The sequence below is a fragment of the Miscanthus floridulus genome, chromosome 3, assembly GCF_019320115.1.
Source record: "Miscanthus floridulus cultivar M001 chromosome 3, ASM1932011v1, whole genome shotgun sequence".
Lineage (NCBI taxonomy): Eukaryota > Viridiplantae > Streptophyta > Magnoliopsida > Poales > Poaceae > Miscanthus > Miscanthus floridulus.
The window spans coordinates 137408028-137421099 of record NC_089582.1 but is presented as its reverse complement, the minus strand read 5'-3'; the positions used below and the strand labels follow the sequence as shown (position 1 = coordinate 137421099).

Below are 13072 nucleotides of genomic sequence, written 5' to 3'. Positions count from 1 at the left end.
ACGTAGTGTCTGCCCATCACATGCCCACACCAGCTAGCAGACCACTAGACATAAACATTGGCTTAATCAGTCACGCGGTAGAGTGTAGTCTATCGCCCGGCAGAAATCCACTTCTTTTGAAAAGTTCCTGATGGTACTAATTGTTAAATCATCCCATTTCCCTACTCACCTATTCGTAGGTGAGGAAGGAGGAAGGAGGAATCTGACCAACACAGATCAAAAATACCTCCAAACCGAGTGGTTTTCTGTCAGACAAATCTAGTGTGATCGTGTTTTACCGGTCAGCAGTACTACACTAGTACTAGCATCTACTAGTAGTACTCTGCGGTCAGCAGTCACGTTTGCGCATAGATTTGTCTTATGCGAGATTGCATCGTGGACTTTGATGCATCTGTTCTTTGAATGTTATAAGAGCAGTAACTAGGGCGTTTGGCCTTTCTGAGGGTGTGGGGTGTAGTAGCTCCCAACCTAACCTTCCACTAAACAGCACTATAATACTCGTAGTTAGTTGACGCATGCAGTTCTGGCCGAGAATTTGTCTGTTTTCGAGATCTTCTTCTGTTGACCAAGCTGGAGATAAGGGCCTGTTTAGATTTCAAAAAATTTTACGCAGTACCCATCACATCGAATCTTGCGGCACATGCATGGAGTACTAAATGTAGACGAAAAAAAATTAATTGCACAGTTGGGTGAGAAATCGCGAGACGAAACTTTTGAACCTAATTAGTCCATAATTAGACACTAATTGATAAATATAAATGAAAGTGCTACAGTAGCCAAAATCCAAAAAAAAAGACCTAATCGGGGCCTAAATGTCAATTTTAAAAACAGGATTGCCAATTGTGGGACAGTTCCACATCAAATATTATGTCCAATTTACTCAGTGCACTAGTACCTTTTTGGACGGGGGCAGTTGGGAATTTGGCGAATCACGTTCGCAGTGCAGACCCCTCATGGGGGGCTGCAGCCCCCAGCCCCCAGCCCCCCGTGGATCCGCCAATGCCGTTGCCTGCTAAAGATGTTAAAGGCTTACAGCAATCACGTTCGCAATGCAGAAACGTTATGCAGCCTGATCCCGAGCTTATCAGTCAGCCAACGGTATTTTCTTCTCACAACAAACCAGCACTAACCGGACTTATCAACCTAAAAACCAACTAGCGAATAGGCTCATGGTCATTTTGGCTGGACACAGTAGACGCAATTCTGCAGTTGGACCTCTTTGCTTGGTTTCTGGCGTGCCAAATCATCGGTTTGCTAAAAATTGGCGGAGACATTGGCCGCCCGTGAATCGACCGTGCATTTTTGGCTAAAAAAATGAACGCAGCGTGAGCACCGGAACCAGGGCAAATCAAATCTCGTCTCCTATTCAAATGACATACTTGTCCACAGTCAACGACCAAAATTAGGGCGGGCTTCCTCGGGCAACAATCCAAACGCGCCCGGCATGCGTGTCGTCACCGATTTCCGGATACAACAGAAACTGGCGCCGCCGAGGCTGGCACTTCACTGCGTGCGCAGGCAGCATCGCCGCATCCGCATGGGTGGCACTGGCACTTGGGCTTGGGCAGGCGCACGGGGACAAAGCGCTGCGCATGACGCGCGGTTTTTCCACGCTGAAATCGGTGAGCGCGCAACTGTATCTGTACCCCGCCGTGGACCGCCCGCCCGACCGAGCCCGTCCGGTCCGCGTGTGCAGTCCAGCAGCCAGCACCCAGCACCCAGCAGCGCAGCGTCGCGGACACGCCGGGCTTGGTTTGACTAGCTTGCCGCCGTTTACACGGCACGGGCGCGGCCAGGCAGGCACCCGTCTCCCTCGCTCGCGTCCCGCGTGGCTCGTCGGCGCGTCCAGTCCCCTTCACACCGCCGCGGCGCCCAGGCCGGCGGGGCCGGCGTGGGGGACGGAGACGCGGACTAGGATGCGTCGGCCGAGGAGAGGAGGCAGCACCCGGCCACCTGGCTCTGCTCGCCCTCTTCTTTTGCCACGCCGCAGAGAAAGCAGAGGAGAAACGAGGAAAGCGACGGCGGGTGGCGATTTTTTTTTTTTGCGAAATGGTATCTACCCAGTACTTTTGTTGTTATTTGACAATTAGTGTTAATTATAGTCTAATTAGGCTTAAAAGATTCGTCTCGTAAATTTCGTCTAAACTATGTAATTAATTTTATTTTTAATTTATATTTAATGTTTAATGTATACGTCCAAAGATTCAATGCGACAGAGAATCTTGAAAATTTTTGAGAACTAAACACTACCGTGTGGGGATCGGGAAAACAGGGGAAAACGGAGCGAGGAGCACGGGCCACGGGGCGTGCGCGAGACGCGAAGTGAGCTGGCTAACTCGCGCTGTCCCGGCGGCCCTCGACCGGCAGGGGCGGCTTTGATCTGCTGTGCTAGTGGTAGGCTCAGTATGTTCACTTCATCGTATTTAGCTTAAGTCATGGTTTATCAATTAATAAATAGTATTTTTTGTTTACATCAAATCAGTTAATAGTACTTTCAGTCGTAACTTATAAACTAAACCAGTCCAAGTAAACAGGGCTAAGCTGTGACTGGTGCTGTCCCCCCTCCTAATTTAAGCGGCGCGCCATCCTCTTCGGTTTCAGCGGCCGGTCTTGGTGGTACTAGTTCGTAACGTGCTCCGTACGTCCTACGTGGTAGTAGTAGCAATTTTGACATGAAACGAGAAACAGTTTGGTTTCAACGGAAATCGTGTGCGGGAGAGGCTGGCATTCCAACGGACCGGGCCCAGTCCGTATGGTGCCTGTGTGGCCGTCCGGGAACCGCTACGTACCGCACAGTACCCACCTGGAGGTACAGGTACGGGGTTATTACCGGTGCAGTGCAACGCGAATTCAGTACGCCCGAATACCCGGAAATTCCAGGGGGCCAACCTGAAAAGTTCCGTATAAAATCAAAAGCTGGCAAGGAAGGGGTCCTACGCCCCCGCTGATCTCGCTACAAGAACAGCAGGGGCGCGGCGCCTTGCCTTGCCGAGTCCCCTCCCGCTCCCGGCCTCTCCCCTGCGCTGCGCAAAGGCACTTGCGCTCATCAAAGGCGCAGCGGCGACTCCTCCCAAAAGAGAGAAGCGTGCGCGGAAAATCTCATCACTCCCGCGCCCGCGGCCCGTGGCGTGGACCTTTTAAGCCCCGCGCTCGATTCCCCACCCCACCTGCGACTGCGAGCTCGCCCCACTCCCCTCCCCTTCCCCCTGATCGAGTTCTCCCACTTGCTGCCGTTTCTCCGGCCAATTTCGGCGCCTTCCTTTTTTTCAGTTCCGGTGGCGCGGCAGGGCGGTTTCGCCGTTCTTGGCTGCCGCGCCGTCATCCTTGCCCAAGTTCTGGGCTGGGCTTCGCCTTCGCCGCCGGTAATTCTGGCGGTTTCGTGATCCGTCCCCGCGCAGCGGCCGCGGTCGCGGAAAGGCCGTGCCTTTTCCGCTCGGCGCAACGGGTGCTCCGTGCGTCCGCCCGCTCGATAACCCCTGCCTGCCTCTCCGCCACGCCCGACCACGCCTCGCGATCACGGGGAAGCGTCGCCGTCGTGGTCTCCGTCAACGGGGGAGTGCGGTCAGTGGTGTCAACGAAGTCTCGCCCTGCTTTTTTTTCGTGATGGCTCGCGTCGCGTCTTAATCGAATCATTGATTAGTCTTCCAGGTCAATCCCGCCCGCCGCCCGGGCCTCCCGGCGTGTTCTTGACTTGTGTCGTGTTCGACCCGTGACGCCTGTGGTTGGCGGGCGGAAGGGGTCAGTCAAGCTTTCTGTTCTTGATTCTTTACACCGCGGCCGCCGGCTCTCAGAGGGAGAAGGACCTCGGGAGCGGAGAAGGAGCCGACTCGTGAAGATCACGCGCCGATCTTGGTCCGTGTCCGTGCGCGACCTCGGCGTATGGTTGGTGGCGCTTGGTGGTGCTCGTAGTGCGCCGCCGCCGCCATGGGCTGCGTCGCGTCCAAGAACGCCGTCTCGGTGACGCCGGCGGCCGACTCGTCCGGCGGGCTCAGGGACCGGAGCCAGCCTCGCGCACAGGAGTCTGCTCCTCCGGTGCCGTTGCCGGTGCCCGTGTCTTCGCTGCGCAGCTCGTCGTCCGCGGCGAGGAGGTCGGAGAAGGTCAAGGACGAAGCGGAGGAGCCAGGGAAGGCCGTCGTCGCCGTGCCGGCCGCGTCCCGGAACTTCCGGCTGCGGAGCCTGCGGAAGAGCCTTGAGGGTGAGCAGGTGGCTGCCGGGTGGCCGCCGTGGCTCAGCGCCGTCGCCGGGGAGGCCATCCAGGGGTGGATCCCGCTCAAGGCCGACTCCTTCGAGAAGCTGGAGAAGGTACTGTGGAGCTTTCGGCTGAGGTTTCCTAGGTGATTCATTTCGGTTCAGATTTCGTGACTGGTTCAATTCAATAGCTCGTGGGTCATTTTCCATGACAAAATTTTGCTTGCATGTGGAATTTTAGAAGGATGGTGGTTGTTGGGACTGTAATTTGGTCTAACTGGTTGGTATCTTTCTGGTATCCTTTATCACGCGTTAGTTAGTAGTAATACTCTGTTGGGTGATGGATTATGACATGAAGAATAAACTAGTATAACAGCCACCTGTTGTGAAGGTAAAGGAGGTGACTTGGGTGATCTGGTGCTTCCTTCTATGAGGCATCACATGTTTTAGCCGTCTCCGTTGTTGGTATGCGCTGCTGATCGGGAATTTGATCTCTTACTGTTTCTTGTCTGTCATCATACTCAAAAGGAAAAGTTGATTTTTTTTATTAAGAAGGGTAATGAAGCAAAGTAGTACTGCTACTGTGCTAGTTTTATGTCTGCAACAAGGGTAATGAAGCCCGTGCATTACTGCACATATGTTTGCTGCGTGACCCAGACTTGTTTCTTTGTTGCACCCTATATGTAGGTTGGGCAAGGCACATACAGCAGTGTATTCAGGGCAAGGGACCTTGAGACTGGAAAGATCGTTGCCTTGAAGAAGGTTCGATTTGACAATTTTGAGCCAGAGAGTGTTAGATTCATGGCAAGGGAGATACAAATATTGAGAAGACTTGATCATCCAAATGTCATGAAACTGGAAGGCTTGATTACTTCCCGGTTATCATGCAGCCTTTATCTAGTATTTGAATACATGGAGCATGATCTTGCTGGACTTTGCTCCTCCCCGGACATTAAATTCACTGAAGCACAGGTATGTTCAACTACATTCGCTGCCTTCATTCAATTCAGCTTTGAATTTACACTGTGTTGGCCTGACTTTTTCCTCTGATTGTCACCTACTGCAGCTCAAGTGCTACATGAACCAGTTACTGTCAGGACTGGAGCATTGCCATTCGCGACGTGTGGTTCATCGTGATATCAAGGGTGCTAATCTCCTCGTGAATAACGAGGGGGTTCTAAAGATAGCTGATTTTGGTCTTGCAAATTTCTTTGATCCCAGCAAAAACCATCCTCTGACCAGCCGTGTTGTTACTCTGTGGTACCGACCACCTGAACTGCTACTTGGTTCAACTCACTATGATGCAGCTGTTGATCTGTGGAGTGTTGGGTGTGTATTTGCCGAGATGTATCGTGGGAAACCTATCCTGCAGGGAAGAACCGAGGTAACTATTTGGTTACATCAATTAATAGTTAATTGCGGTGCATCTGCTGATCTGCCTGATTCTTCATATCTTTTGGGGTTCTGGTTAACAAACTGTTTAGATGCTGTGTTCCTCCAATCCTAATTCACTAGAAGCACATGTCTCATTTTCTTCTATTTTCTTTTTGAACTTTCCCACTTTAGTCTGCCAGAAGGTCAAAATTCTCAAGGATTTGCTTGATGTATGTAATATGATATAGAACCCCTTTCATTTTTTCAGGTGGAGCAACTACACAAGATTTTTAAGCTATGTGGTTCACCAGCTGATGATTATTGGAAGAAGTCGAAGTTGCCTCATGCAACAATATTTAAACCACATCATCCATATCCTAGTACCCTACGAGATGTTTTTAAAGGGCTACCAGAAAATGCATTGAGTTTACTAGAAACTCTTCTGTCGGTGGAGCCCTACAAGCGTGGTACTGCATCAGGTGCTCTTTCTTCTGAGGTAAGATTGCATTATGTGATATCCTTTAATCCCATTTTGTATTGGATGGGGAGGTTTGGGGGAAAAAATACTCCTCTGTTCCAAATTATTAGTCGTTTTGGCTTTTGTAGGTACATTGTTTTCGCTATGCATCTAGATATAGGTTAGATACGTAATAAAAGTCATGTATCTAGAAAAGCCAGAACGACTAATAATTTGGGATGGAGTAGTATATTGGACCTTTGGAAATTGGGATATTTAAGTTGTTAGTTTGTAAAAATTTGCTGATTCTGTTCTTCTACCGCCCTTTCTTCTGTTATGCATCATTGAAATAATTATTCACTCATAGTTTGGAAAAAAAAATCAAGCACATGAACAGATATTCGAGCCATCAGGATATTGTAGATCGCCCGGATTGTATTATCATAAGCTAAATCTTCAAGGGCAGTGCAAAATATTAGTGTTAGTGCAACTTGTATTTAGCTTGGCGCTTCCGATTTTTTACATGGTATTAACATGGGGCAAGAAATCATTTGGTTTAGCACTGCCAAAATTAGTCATCTTTGTCCATAGTGTAAATTATAAGAATCGCACCTGTCATGATAATGTGTGATATATTCCCCTTTTTTGGCAGTTTTTCAGGACAAAACCTTATGCGTGTGAACCTTCGAGCTTGCCTAAGCATGCGCCCAACAAGGAGATGGATGCAAAGTTACGAGAGGATGCACTCAGGTGGGAATTTTTAAATTTGGAGTCATTTTATTGCAGAAAAGGAAGCCAGAAACTTAGGTTCTGTCATTTATTCTTGCTTCTGAACGTGTGTTTCACAATTTGAAAAAACTCACCTTTTGCCGAGCAGCTCCCAGCACTGCTTAAGGCTTTAAACTGTTACCAGTACACAATTTAATGACTGGAAGTTGATTTTTTTTTTGTCCGGCAACTGCCATAGTGAATAACAACGACATTAATTTCTCTCTTTTTCTTTTTTTGTTTCAGAAGAAAAGCTAGTAGCAGAGGGCACGGGACAGAAGCATCCAAGAAGTCTTCAAGGCTCAGCAGAGCAGCAAGAGAACCTATTGCAGTCCCTAAGCAGATAATAAGTAGCACAGAGGTATCATTTTTTTAATAATGGCTGGATACCTTCACTGAATGTTATCAACAGAGAAATTTGGCCAAGCTATGTGATACTTGAGTTGATGATAAGAATACTCACCAAATGTCTTATGCTTGTCTTCCGTCTTTCAGGAATCCAAAACTAATGTGAATGCAAACAAAGATGGTACAGTACAGGATCGTACGAAACTGAATGGTGATGCTAGGCTATTTGCGGACATACAACCAGTGTCAGCGGCTCAAGTTAAAGAGAGTGCTCGTCATGTTAAGAATGAATCACGAGAGGAAATACCTTTCTCCGGGCCATTGAGTGTTTCTTCATCTAGTGGCTTTGCATGGGCCAAAAGACCACAGGAGGATCGTTCTTTTGATAGATCACGGACCAGATCTAGCTCAAGAAGCCAGTTCCCCGCTTTGGCCGATCAGGACTGTAAGACCCAAGCTAAAGAGAATGTTGGCCTTAGGGAGCTGCCTAGCAGAGACATACACGTATCAATATCACGCGTCAATTCCAAAGTCCGAGACCGGGAGCCTCATGATGCAGCAAAGCGTGCAGTACTGAAGAAGTGGTCACAGCTAGAGCGTCCAGATTCATTTGATTCTTGCGACACTTACCACTCTCAGAACTTCTCAAACGCCATGTTTCTTGGGGGTACTCTCTCATCAAAGAATAGCTTCAAGGTGCGTTGACAAGTCCATCATTTACTTTATACGAGTTTCTACTTTTATATCAAAGTTGTTACTAATGTCCGATTCAAAACTCCAGGGCGATCATGGTCAAGAAGAGAAGGTTGAATACTCTGGCCCTTTGTTGTCCCAGTCGCACAAGGTCGATGAACTGTTACAGAAGAACGAGCGCCATATCCGGCAAGTTGTTCGAACATCATGGTTCAGGAAAGGTAATTGTGTTTCGGAATTAGTATATACCTTTCTTCCCTTTTCCATTGCTCCTGCTTGATCCATTAATCATGTGTGAATGTTTGTTTGATTGTATGGTCACAGGTAGAAAGGTGGACAAGTGAGGGGGGAGCATGTCATTAGCTTCTGATGGGCCTCTGCTGCCAGTCTGGGAAGTGGGCAATTGCTGCTGACGATTCCATTGTTAACTGAAAACGTCATGAACTTTGGTGATCCCAGCTTACAGCAAAATTTTAGCTACTGTGCCTCGCTGCTTCAGGCGTGTGTTGTAGATTCCCCGAAGACGACAGAGCCATATCCATTTTTGTTGTACAAAGAAATATTAACGGCTGACGGGGCAGTGTGGTTGAATAGACGATTGTGTAGATGGAACCAATAAGCAGCACAACATGGTGCGGTTGTAGTAAAGGTAGCCTCTGAAGAAAATGAAGAGTAAAATTTAATAACTGTTTGTGGTTATCTTGCTCTGGCACTCTGCTGCAGCTGCACAATCACGATGTGTTCTCGGTTTAGTTGGGCCTAAAGCCGAGCCTCCTCTGGCAGGCATCGCAGCTTCAAAGCCTCTTCTACGTTTTTTTTTTTTTTGAGCAAAAAGCCTCTTCTACGTTCTGCAACAGCCATGACGGCGTTGTGGCTCTGAGTTGAAAAGCGCGGACATGAGCCCGGGAACTGAAAAGGGCGCCGTATCAGGAGATGGGCTGATTCCTGCGGCAGGCGGCCCAGTCCCTCAGATCGATTCAAAACGGAGCTGCTGAACGTCCAACCGACGGTGGACTTGAAGCGACCCCGAAGGCCTGAACAGATGGGGGGAGCTTGGCCCAAAGGAGCGGGCGGGACCTCTAACCGGCCGAAGCCCAGGACGGAAGGAAGAATCGGTCACGCGCGGCTTGGATTGTCCATTTGTCCGGGCACCGGGAGGGAGAGCTGGTGACACTGACGAGCAGAGCAGGGGGCGGGCCGGCGGGCCGGCCGCGGTGGTTGTGATGACTTTGTGACTGCGAGTCTGCGACAGCACGAGTTGCCGGGACGGACGGTCCCTGCCGCCTGCCGGCCGCGGTAGAGGAGCAGAAAGCGACGGCGCTTTCTTTAGGTGAGTCGGGACTGCCGGACGGCAGCAGGCAGTCAGGCAGGTACCAGAGGGTTCAGAAGTCCGCCGCGGTAGATCTCGGGTAACCGAACAGAACGTAACGAAAGTGATGGCGCTTCCCTTCCATCGCCGCGCCGCCCGCGGCGTACTTGCTCGTCCTGGCAACTAGAGTCCGATGTCACGCAGATTTAACACCGGACACCAATGCGCCGCCCGCGCACCGCATCGCAGTCAATAGCAAGGGCCGGGTGGTTAGTGGTGACCGAAGAAACACAAACACCCAGCAAGCAGAGCAGAGGCGATGAAGAAGGGGAGAGCCCGGGCGCTGCACAGTGCGGCTGGGCGTAAATGCGCTGCCGTGCCGATCCGGGGCGAGGAGAGGACGCGGCGCACATTCGCGCGCTGGCCCGCGGGGGCATGCATGGCATGGTCCTTGGGCACAAGCCATAGTTGGACAATATTCCGGTTGTCTCCTAGCACTGAAAAGTGGGGCGACACCGGCATGTGCAGAGCGCCATCTTGCGCCCCGCCCCCACTCGGCTCGCCGCTCGCCTCTTCCGCAGACCGCAGTTCCGCTCTTCTTCGGCAGTTCGGCTTCGGGATGGCCGGATGGATGTGTGCTTCGAATTCGATCGTCTCCCACCCGTGGCTCCGCAGCTACACCTACGCTCCGCTGCGTGGTCCGCGCACGTCCTCTCCTCATGCCGGCCGATGGCTGCTCCAGCCAACGGTCTCGGCAAAAGCTGGTCGACGGCTCGACGCTCTCGGGAAAGGCTGGCGGACGCTGACACTGCCGGTTCTATGATTGCGCCCACGTTTCAGCGGGGCCGGGCGGCATGCATGCGCCCCGAGTGGACTGTGGGTGCCTGGATGCAGCGGCGAGCTGACGGCCTTGGGATGCGCGCTGCGCTACCAAACTTTCTGCAGCCCGCAGGCAGGCGAAGGCGATCGATCGCCGCCGCTGGTTGCGAGCCTGCCGTCGCGCGTGACAGCACGAGGAGGGCGGCCCGCGGGAGCTTCGTGTGTTTCCTGTGCCCGTGGCTGTGGGCCTGTGGCGCACTGGTCGCCAGCTGCCCAGTTCTCCTGGTCCTATGGCTATCAGAGAACGGAATTGAGCTGATTAGTGGATGATGTTAATCAGCACAGAGAATTAGAAAGAGAGTGTCTTGTGCATGCATATACGTGGAGTGACTATCACGTGGGTCCAGCCCAACAACAGTCGCTGTCCTCCGACACTCGAGAAAAGGCACGTGGGGCTCCCCTGTCAATCGCTACCGATATCTCCATATTATCGTAGGCAGCCTGTCGCGGTTGATTGTGCGCCAAGGGACCTTCGTTTTTTTAATTTATATTATTACCATCTTTATCAGCTTATTCGCTCTCCCACCAGGCTGCAAGAGGAAGCCCAAATTAATTAGTGTTACAAGTAATTGTTTAGGCCAGCTTATTTCAACCACAACAGCCATGCAGCTGCGGATTTTTACTGTAGCAATAGTATGTTGTGGTATACAAAACCACCCGTAGCGGTTGCTGTAAAAAAGGGGACAATTATTTGTTGACATCCAAAGTGGGTTGCTGTAAAAAAAGGGGACAATTATTTGTTGACATCCAAAGTGACGGTCCTTTACCGACGGACACCCACTTTGGAGTATTTTGCCAAAAGACACTCTGGTTCGATGAAATTAGGCCATAGGACACCGCGGACCGGTTGCAGGCGGTTGAGGAGAGAGAACAGCGGTGAAATGACATTCTTGCCCCTGCCGTTTTCTTCTTCCTCTCTCCCTTTCTCTTTTTTCTGTTTCCGGTCCCCGCCACCCTCTCCGCCTCCCACACCCGCCGTCACGCATCACGCCGTCGCGGGCGGCTACGCCTCCGGCGGCCCGCTTCGGCACCGCGCCCCAGCCTCGCACCTCCGGTGGGCCACGCCATGTGTAGGAACGGGAACTCCGGTGGCGCACACGCGGCTAGCGGCTGGCCGCCCCCGCCGCCGCCACCTTCTGGTTTCGCCGCTGGCACGGCCTCCAGCTCCATGAACAGCTTGTCCACGACGCCGAAGAAGAGTCTCGCGACGGCGTCGCACTTGAACTGCAGGAGCGGTGGGTCGAAGGCAACCCCGCCCCGCGGCGTGGGCATCCTTGCTGAGGCACGCCTTGAGGATGCCCAGCGACATCTTGAGGATGACGTGGTCGGCGGCGATCGCTGTCGTGCCATCAGCGAAGTGAAGGCGCACGGGGTCTCGCTCCAGTTGAGGCGGAGGAGGCCGAGGCGGGGGCGGACGGTGCCCGGCAGGAGTGCCGCGACGAGGTGGTCGACGACGCGCGAGTACCCGCCGGGGATCGTGACGTGGTCGCCGGGAAAGTCGCGGTACTCGCCCTCGGCAACCATGAGCACGCGCTCGGGAAACCCGTCCATGCGCTCGTAAGGGGGGTGGTCGTTCCCGCAGGCGAGCGCGCCGGCGTCGCGCGCGAGCGCGTACATGGGGCTCCCGTCGATCCCCTGAATCCACGTGGCGCCCATCTCGACGCGGTGGCCGGCGAACTCGGACGTGAGCACCCGCCCGCAGCTCCGGATCCTGGTGCACGCCGCAACGGGCGTGTTCCTGAGCCATTGCGGCTGGAACTCGGTGCTGGAGAGCCTCACTCATGGCGTGCCGCTCCTGGGCTGGCCCCTCGTCGCTGAGCAGTTCTACAACGTCAAGATGCTGGCCGAGGAGTGGGGCGCGTGCGTGGAGGTGGCGCGCGGCAACCTGGAGAGCTAGGACGTGGAGTGGTCCATGGTGGTCGAGGCGATGGAGAAGGTGATGGGGGACACGGCGGAGTCAGAAGCGCTGCGGCGACGGATGGCGGAGGCGCGACAGGTGCTGAGCAGGGCGTGGGATGAGGATGGTGGGTCGTCGCGGGCGGCGCTGCACGACTTCTTTAAAGCCATGCATCTGCTGTGAAACAGAGCATGAGCATGGCAGTACGCGCACTGGACTGTCAATGCTAGCACAAGAATTGATCGATCGCCACAGAAAAAAAAAGAGAAAGGGAGTGAGGAAGAAGACAACGGCAAGGGTAAGAATGTCATTTCACCGCTGTTCTCTCTCCTCAACCAGCTGCAACCGGTCCGAGGTGTCCAGTGGCCTAATTTCACCGAACCAGGGTGTCTTTTTGGCAAAATACTCCAAAGTGGGTGTCCACCAGCAAATGACCATCACTTTGGATGTCCAATAGACAATTGTCCCTAAAAAACTAGCAGTCGAACAGACCCAATTTGCCCAAAATGGTACTGTTTGGGGATCCGTGGTCACGTCTTCATCTACTCTATCGTGGGAATGTGTTGCTCGAGCTCAAATTATATCGCCTCCTCCATCAAGTCAGAGGTAGCGCCGCCAGTGCAAGGAGGGAGATAGATGCCGGTGCGAAGAAGGGGAGCTTGGTAACAATGTCGGCCGGCGTCGGCATGAGCAGTGGTAGACCTAGGATTTGAATCCAGAGTATGTCTATAAAAAATATCTCGTATTTAATATGGTACAATCAAATACATAATTTGAGGTTGAGCACAAGCGAGCATCGGCTGAACAGAGGGATGGTCTAGAGATATAGAAATACTTAATAATGTTGGACTTCTTTAGTTTGAACCTTAAAAGTCAAACTAGTACTAATAATTTGGCCGAAAAAAGTTTTAGGACGGGCTTGGACCTATATGGACTAAGGTTGGGTCTACCCCTAGGCGTGAGGCGGGGACCAGAGCGGCAACACGGGGAGGATGATGGTCGTTGGCACGAGAAGGGGGGCTGACATAGTCACGTAGGAGGAGGCGAGGGGGGAGACGACGACAATGAGGATGGGGGCGGGGGCGGCGCACTGATGAGATGAGGGCAACGGTGATGAGGCGGGCAGCAGGGGACAACGTCCGTAAGATGGGGTGAGAGG

General features: G+C 52.4%; 2 protein-coding genes across 3 annotated transcripts; one reads left to right on the top strand and one right to left on the bottom strand.

Moving 5' to 3' along the window:
- Positions 1-2942: 2942 nt before the first annotated feature.
- On the top strand, positions 2943-8476 carry LOC136542569 (protein IMPAIRED IN BABA-INDUCED STERILITY 1-like). 2 transcript variants are annotated; one of them, XM_066535070.1, is made up of 10 exons: positions 2943-3561; positions 3649-4302; positions 4876-5160; positions 5255-5572; positions 5831-6058; positions 6672-6769; positions 7034-7148; positions 7283-7831; positions 7917-8049; positions 8153-8476. In XM_066535070.1, the coding sequence occupies exons 2-10, from the start codon at positions 3925-3927 to the stop codon at positions 8170-8172; spliced, it is 2124 nt and encodes a 707-aa protein (XP_066391167.1). In that variant the 5' UTR covers positions 2943-3561; positions 3649-3924; the 3' UTR covers positions 8173-8476. The 2 variants fall into 2 exon arrangements, with proteins under 2 accessions (XP_066391167.1, XP_066391166.1); XM_066535069.1 differs by having other exon boundaries at positions 3641-4302.
- A 2050-nt stretch (positions 8477-10526) lies between these two features.
- LOC136544523 (polyamine oxidase 1-like) lies at positions 10527-11672 on the bottom strand. Its single transcript, XM_066536659.1, has 2 exons — positions 11066-11672; positions 10527-10546 (listed from the first exon to the last, which is right to left on the bottom strand). Exons 1-2 carry the CDS (start codon positions 11670-11672, stop codon positions 10527-10529), a joined length of 627 nt encoding a protein of 208 aa, XP_066392756.1.
- Positions 11673-13072: the final 1400 nt, after the last annotated feature.

Excerpts from the sequence above, each read along its gene's own strand:
- LOC136542569 (XM_066535070.1), top strand. The coding sequence starts at position 3,925 with ATGGGCTGCGTCGCGTCCAAGAACGCCGTCTCGGTGACGCCGGCGGCC. Across the intron at positions 5,161-5,254 it reads TTAAATTCACTGAAGCACAG|CTCAAGTGCTACATGAACCA; the intron begins GTATGTTCAACT and ends CACCTACTGCAG. Across the intron at positions 5,573-5,830 it reads TCCTGCAGGGAAGAACCGAG|GTGGAGCAACTACACAAGAT; the intron begins GTAACTATTTGG and ends TCATTTTTTCAG.
- LOC136544523 (XM_066536659.1), bottom strand. The coding sequence starts at position 11,672 with ATGGGCGCCACGTGGATTCAGGGGATCGACGGGAGCCCCATGTACGCG. Across the intron at positions 10,547-11,065 it reads CATGGCGTGGCCCACCGGAG|CCTGGTGGGAGAGCGAATAA; the intron begins GTGCGAGGCTGG and ends TTCCTCTTGCAG.